This window comes from Thunnus albacares, chromosome 19 (genome assembly GCF_914725855.1).
Source record: "Thunnus albacares chromosome 19, fThuAlb1.1, whole genome shotgun sequence".
In the NCBI taxonomy this organism is placed as follows: Eukaryota; Metazoa; Chordata; class Actinopteri; order Scombriformes; family Scombridae; genus Thunnus; species Thunnus albacares.
In genome coordinates this window covers 10,802,859-10,810,178 of record NC_058124.1, presented here as the reverse complement: position 1 = coordinate 10,810,178, position 7,320 = coordinate 10,802,859, and the positions used below count along the sequence as shown (strand labels likewise).

The 7,320-nt window shown below is 39.6% G+C and overlaps 1 protein-coding gene across 3 annotated transcripts; it reads left to right on the top strand.

Moving 5' to 3' along the window:
- The first annotated feature begins 701 nt into the window (after positions 1-701).
- On the top strand, positions 702-6,884 carry dazl (deleted in azoospermia-like). 3 transcript variants are annotated; one of them, XM_044335302.1, is made up of 10 exons: positions 702-809; positions 1,836-1,958; positions 2,338-2,429; positions 3,036-3,087; positions 3,184-3,250; positions 3,376-3,515; positions 4,001-4,081; positions 4,337-4,387; positions 4,909-4,979; positions 5,393-6,884. In XM_044335302.1, exons 1-9 carry the CDS (start codon positions 807-809, stop codon positions 4,951-4,953), a joined length of 654 nt encoding a protein of 217 aa, XP_044191237.1. In that variant the 5' UTR covers positions 702-806; the 3' UTR covers positions 4,954-4,979; positions 5,393-6,884. The 3 variants fall into 3 exon arrangements, with proteins under 3 accessions (XP_044191237.1, XP_044191236.1, XP_044191238.1); XM_044335301.1 differs by lacking the exon at positions 702-809 and adding an exon at positions 1,481-1,715; XM_044335303.1 differs by lacking the exons at positions 702-809; positions 4,337-4,387 and adding an exon at positions 1,613-1,715.
- Positions 6,885-7,320: the final 436 nt, after the last annotated feature.

Here is a 7,320-nt window from a genome sequence, read left to right as displayed (position 1 = left end):
GAAGGCTGGATCCCCCATGATGTGGAGCTTGCTTAGTACTGGGGGCCTGGAGGAGTAAGCTGCTGGCAGATCTGAGGGTGCAGGAGGAGGTTTATAGTATGATCAGTTCATGTAGGTTGGGAGGTGCCTGATTTGTATGGATTTGTATGTAAGTAGCAGGACTTTGTAGTCAACCATGAAAGAGACAGGGAGCCAGTACAATGAAAACAGAATTGGTGTTAGGGTCAGGATTAGGGCCACAGTTAAGTTCAAGTCAAGTTTATTTAAATGGTCCAAGATTTTCAGCTATTTGAAATTTTGCTTTATAGGCATAAAATAATAACTAGGCTAACAGTATGAAAATTAGTGTGAAAATGATTATGTACAGGCCATGTTGTTTGATAATTATTTTATCTCCATTACCTGCATGACTACAAAAATAGCCTTCATGAAATATTGCATCATTGTGATCTCATCATGTCAATATTCATGGCAAATTTCAATGAGCCTCTAGGTCTATAAAATGATTTATTTATATAATGCTGTATTTGAGTAATAAACAATCCATGTTTTTCCCATTCAGCTAAGTCAACATAGAATTTTACAGAGATAATTATGTAAGCAACTTTAGATCAGAATTCGCTGTCAACGCTCGTTAAAATTGAACGTCATTTAAGTTAAGTATCTAACGTTTGATAGGACGTTACACCAGTCATGTGACTGACTGGGCGGTTGTAGCTGCTGCAGGTGGCTGTTGTCGGGCAGAACGAGCGCGGCTGTTTGCCTTTGAATGTCCGGCTAATTTATTAGTTTTAATTATTTTAACTATGGTAAGTTTAATTGATATTTATATCCACACAATGCACTGTATTGCAAGCAATTGTAACCATATAATCGTCGCGTTTCACCGAAGACCTCGTCAACTTATTAATTAAGCTAAAATACTAACGAGTGTTACATTCAAAACATTAGTGTTAGCTAGCTAAGCTAACAGCTAGCCACCTTCGGTCGGAGATCTGAAAAAAGGCGCACAAGCTATTAATGTTACATTAGCATGGGTTAACGCAGTTTTGTTGGATCTAATATTGGTAACGACTCGCAGTAACTATTGCTTCATATATATGCATACATATTACCCCATTTTCGAGGGCATTTTCTCAACTTTTTCGCTGCTACCAAGTTGGACAAAATTGGATTGCTAACAGTTAGCTTAAGTTAACCAATATGAACTAACCACTACTGACGCTCGATACGTGTGTCATTTAGCCACATAAGCTAGTTAAGTATTAAGCTTAACTTTAGCCACGGTAAAGTAACTTAGGTGTTGATATGCTATAAAACAATCTTGAGCGTTTAGATAACATTTGTCGTCTAAAGTGTGGGTTTGGCCGTATTATAACGCAAAAGTAGTAAATTCTGCTAATTTGGTTTTAGCTATAACATCGCACAGCCCATTCAAATCCTGTGTCTGACATTACAGTAAATTAAGTTTGAGCACACGTGGAAGCAGCGCCAAACTGCTAGCTTAATCCAAGTTCAAAACATGCCGAAATCCCCATGCAGCCATCCTGATGCACTTGACCAAGCTCCAGTTTGTGCCTGTCGTGTAACGTATTAGCCAATTTGCGACTTTTGTTTCCTAATCCAAAGATGAAAGTTTGTGGCTACCTGGATAGAAAACAGAGTTGCGAGAAATGGATGTTTTGCTCTGTCAATGTGAAGCAAATAGAGGAGAGGTTCAACCCGCGTCTACACTTAACCATCAGAATTACCTGACGTTTTGCCACAAGAAATTATGAGTGTAAAGATGTTTTGGTATTTGATAATGCAACCTAAGAAGAATAATGTTTTGCAAGGATATCCACAAGCCGAGGGGCAACAACCAGACCTCACCTTCCTACAAGATGTCTAATGGCTACATTCTACCTGAGGGTAAACTGACTCCCAACGCCCTCTTTGTTGGTGGGATTGACATGAAGGTAAGTTCACATATATTTAGTTCACCTTTACACGGCATGGTAAAAGTGATTAAAGGTTTTTTTTGCCCACCAAAGGCACAGATTAGATGTGTTACGACAAAGTTGAAAGGCAAAATGAAATGTAATCTGATCATTTCAGAAGTTTAAAATAAGTTAGGAGGAACCTTGCCATTAAAATTATATCTACATTTAAATAATTTCAATGTAACTTCAACTTTGTGTCAACAGATTAGAGTATATATATAATATAGATTTCTTGGGGGGAAAATTGGAAACCACAGATTTAGTGCACAATGCACCGGTCTTGCTTCTAGATAAAGATGATCAACTATAGCCATTAAAACCCAGTTTTTCACTTGAATTTCATTATTACCTGTAGGTGGATGAAAATGAAATGCGCGACTTCTTTGCAAGATATGGTGCTGTTAAGGAAGTAAAAATTATCACGTACCGTGGAGGGATCTGCAAAGGGTGAGTCTTACTCTTTAGTGACGTCCATGAGACACTTCATTTTTCATCAGTACGTGTTAAATGCAATGCAGGGTCACTTGTATTGTTTTTTAGCTCAAGGGGTATAAAAAGGGAATGAAAATGATCCATTACACACTTCTGTACAACTGTACTATTAAGTGACTTTCACTGTTACATTCATAAAGCATGAATACAATAGTGGCTTTGAGTCATTATAAAAGAGCACTCCACCAATTAGCTTTGCACTTTTTGTAGTCTTCAACCCCACAGACATTCACTCAACTGACATCACTTGATTTATCAGACTTTGTGTGGCTCCCTCTGGAGCTACAAAATACCATATACAACTTTTTCCCCACATATACAGTAGTACTCCTTAAGACCTGTAAACAGACTCTGATGTGTAAAATCAGATGAGTATGATTTGTGTAATGTGTGTAAATTTGAGGGTGTAAACTAGGTGATTTTTTTTTTCATCAGTTTTATGAGTATGAATGAGCTTATTTCATAACTTCATTTAGGCTCTGATTTTTCATATTTTACATTGGCTATTGAGTCAGTGTGTTAATGTATTCTGTCATTCATTCATTTTGTTTTCTCTCCAAGGTATGGGTTTGTGTACTTCAATGAAGATGTCAACATTCAGTCAATCATTGACGTAAGTGGAAATAAATCTGAAGGGCTCTTTGTTTTTGTTTTTTTTTTTGTTTACAACTGAAAATAATATTTTCTCTATTCATATTTTTTGCCATAGCAACAGATCAGTTTTAAGGGCCGGAAACTCAAGCTGGGCCCTGCCATCATGAAAGAAAGGAGCTCTCGTATGTATTCTGTTTCACTTCAGAAGAACATAATTTGGATATTTGCTTGGCAGTGCAAATAAAAAGATCTTGCCACTAAATATACACTTCACAATGTAGATCCTTTCTTCTTTTTTTAATTCCAGGGTTCATGCCATCCCGTCTGGTTGGCCCAGCTCCATGGATGAGCCCCACTCAGTACTTCTACTGCGCTTGCTGCTCACCCGTTGGAGGTGGTATGGCACAACCTTCGCCTATACTGAATGGAGGCAGCCCCTACAATCAGGTAACAGACACTCACACACACACACACTAAGTTGCCACAGCGTGTGTGACAGAAGACTGTGACGCACACCTTCATATTCACTCAGTTACCTTCTGTAAAATAAAATGAACGTTATTTTCTCTGAGGGGAAGTTGGCTCATTACCACTGCCAAGAATAGGGGTGCAAGGTGGAGACCAATCTGTCAATTTACTTTCAATTTACCAGAAAAGACGACAATGATGTGATTAATGTCATCGCTAATAATATCCAAGCTGGTGAATTATTCAGACAATACCAACTGTCAAAAGCATTAACAGTTACAGTGTAATTCGTGCGAGGACACTTACATGAGAGAAACATGAGATAGTTAGCTTTTGCTGTGGCCTTGACCTGCAATGTGTTTCAAGATTTTCAGTACATATTTTAACATCTGCTTATCACTGATTGCTTCATAAACATACTTCTATACTGTGGTTGAATGTGTTCGCTCTGGATCGCTTTGCAGCCATACTCCTATTCCAACTTTGGAGGGGTCATGATCCCACAGATGCCAGTGAACTACGCACAGAATGCCTACGCCTACCAGGTACACACACGTGCGTGCGCGTGCGCGCGCACACACACACACACACACACCAATTAGTCAACAGCATCCAGTGCAGGGTCTCCCAGGCCCTGCACATATGCTCCTGCATATGAGATGAAGGGTTCGGTCTGGTTTAGATCCACCTGTCCCTGCCGACCCAACACTCCACACCCTCCCATCTCCCTGGTAGAGGTGAGTCTGGGTTTTTTCTGTTGCCTTCTGTTTGACGGCTGACCCCTCTCCCCCAACACGCAGTACACTCCACCTCACTGGACGGCGGACCAGAGGACACGGCCTGTCAATCAGGTGACTCTGCATTTAGTGGGAATATGAGTAATGTTAGTGTAATTACAGCAAGTTTTGAAGCAATGCAAGTTACTTGTCAGGTGAGAACCGGTAGGATTAAAATGTTGTACGTACCTTGAATGATTTCAAAAATTGGCCTGGTTAGTTCTATGTTTTATTCATTTTTAAATTTTATATGAAATAGTTGACTTTTTGGAGAGTCTGTGTTTTCACCTGATAGTGTTTTCTCCAGTAGTATTTGTGTCATCAAATTGTCCACAAACTGCAGTGGTCATGTGTGCCACTAGATGGCATTGTCTGGCCAGTGTTTTCATCCTGGAAGTGGCCTATGTGAATCAACAATGAATTTTTCTGTTCCCCCATTGTACAAAGTTGATTTTGTGTACTTAACTATTTTTGGCACTTACAGTTTTGTGGGGGAAGGATGTTGTTTTACAGCAGCTGTATCTGTCTTTTAAGAATCTTCACTAGATTGTTCTCAGGAAGCTCATTCACATGAAGTGTTATACTCTTGTTTCCAGAGCTTTGTGGACTGTGGAGTACAGACCATGCTGACTGTGCTGTAGTCCACAGCTACTGAGCCCCATGCCAGGTAAAACACTCCTTCAAACAAAGTGCTATCATAGCAGGGATACAGAAGGTAACAATGTGCTATTGAGGGGCTTTCATTTCAGCTGTCGGTGACAGCAACTGGTTTCACTAATTTGCATCACTTCTTGTTGTAGCAGTTTTGAATGGTGGAAGGAAAACCTGGAAACTGTTAGTCCTGGTAGTTAAGCTGTTTCTCAATCACTGTGCTCCTCCTCTATCTTTATTGTTCCCACTCTGCAGTCATGTCCAAGTGTCCCTGCCCTATTTGTATTCTTTCCTGCAGTTACACAAACACAGCAAATCTCAAGAATTTGTGTTTTTAAATGGGAAGCACAGTTTTCTCTAGTGCTCACTATTGATTCCACCTTTTTAGTGTTTGCTTGTGGTATAAATTTCTGTGCTCTGCTCCCTCAGATCAAGGCTACAGTGAGTCAAAGTGCAGACAGGAAGACATCTTGATGTTGTGGACAGCTGGAAGCAACCCAAATCCTCAGACTGTTTTCAGAATGCCCTCCTCTCTCCTCCCTTCCCTCAACTTCTGAGATCAATTTTAACACCAGACTGCAGGATCTCTCCTCTTCACCTGTACTAGTTTGATCACAGTCACTTTGACCACAACTGGTAGGGACCTGGGGCCTTGTGGTCAACTGCTTTTAACCTACATGGATCACAGTAACAGTCGCACAGGAAGAGCAGAGCACCCTCACCATACAAGCTACTTAGTGGGCTCACTTTTTTGTTGTTTTTTTTGTTTTCCTTTGTTAATTACCCCCAACAAAAAATGGAAGACTTTTAAGCTCACTCTTTGTGCCTATTTATATTTTATGTTTTATTATTTATTTTTTTGAATTATTTTAAATGTTTGTTTGTTTGGGGCTTTTTTAGCCTCCACAAGGGCTCTCTGTACATAAAAGATATGTTTATATATATTGTAACAATGTCTTGACAGCAATCTGGTTGTTTCAGCAGTAGACTGCGTCTTTAACTCAAGTTCAGGTCTAACGCTCCTCCGATAAAGAAACTTCATTAACTTGTTAACTATGGGCACATGCTTATTCCATTAATTTCAAGCACTCACATTTATTTTGTGCTCTTTTATTTTTGTTTCATCGGGTGTCGATCGAGGCAGTAAATGTGTCAGTTCTGTCACATTATAGCGCCTCGTCAGTATCACTGAATACCGCTGTCTGGATCAAACGACAGACTTTTCAGGTTGATTTCTGCAGAGAATGTTGTGGTACATTGATCATCTTGTTGCAGCTCTAAACTGTCCCATCCTGTGACTGATGTTTCACACTCAAGGACAATCACGGCATCAATTTATGTTTTCTCATAACTCATCAATCAACTTATATTTGGAAAAAGAGTGCAAAACAGTTTTAATCCACTTTGAAAATGAAGGACATGATTTAAAGTGATGTGCTCTACTGCATTTGTTTCTTTGGGAAAATTGTTCACTGTACATGGTTCACTTTATACTGGTTTGTTTCAGCTTTTAGGTTTCTTTTTGGGTGATCTTGCACAAAACCTTTTACTGGCATTGCATGAGTGAGCAATACTTTTTTATATATAGTTTTTTTTTCCAGTAAGTGCACTATATTTGTCTTGAGTTTACTTCTATATGCTTTAAAAACAGCTTGGAGATGCACATGTGGTGTATGGTGTACATTACAGATTTTCTTTTCCCAGTTTTGCATTGTTTTAATTGGGCATTGTTGGGCATTTTCAGTATTTGGGCCACAGGGTCTCCTGTGTGCAGACATCTGATTGTATTGATAGAATCGTTTTGTTCAGAGAGCCTGGACACTGCACTGTTTGGTTTGGGTTATTGTTAATGTTCATGTTTTGCAGGGTTTGGATATTTTTGTCTGGAAAATAATAAATGTTGAACAGTGTTATCATTTAATCTTGTGAAGGTCTTTAGTTGTTTTTTTTTTTTTTTGCATTATTTTTAAACGCTAGGTGTGTATTTTTGAGGGTATTTACTTGCAAATGTACTGTTTATTTCATACTTTCAGTCAGCAGGTGATAATCTGTATGCAGACTGCTCCCAGCCTCCTTCTGATCCTGTCAGTCGGCTGTTGGTTTCCAGTCAGGGTTGGATTGCCTGTCTGTCCTGGCAACAAGCCCATCATCTTTTTGGTCACAGAGCGTTTTGTTTTTGTCACAGTCTGGTGGTGTTACTGGGCTCCCCAGGGTGTCCTGTCCAGCCCGTGACCACCCACCAGCCCCACCCACCTACCACCCCAGTCAGACGTTTGTGAATTATGGATAAGTCTGGATAGCTTTATGAAATATGAATTTTCCAAAGGAGACACACAACACCTCCAGCTAACCTCAGT

What these genes read in the sequence shown, in the direction of transcription:
- dazl (XM_044335301.1), top strand. Translation starts at nt 1,674, where the DNA reads ATGGATGTTTTGCTCTGTCAATGTGAAGCAAATAGAGGAGAG. An exon ending in TTGGTGGGATTGACATGAAG is followed by an intron (nt 1,959 to 2,337) that starts GTAAGTTCACAT and finishes TATTACCTGTAG; the next exon opens with GTGGATGAAAATGAAATGCG. An exon ending in ACATTCAGTCAATCATTGAC is followed by an intron (nt 3,088 to 3,183) that starts GTAAGTGGAAAT and finishes TTTTTGCCATAG; the next exon opens with CAACAGATCAGTTTTAAGGG.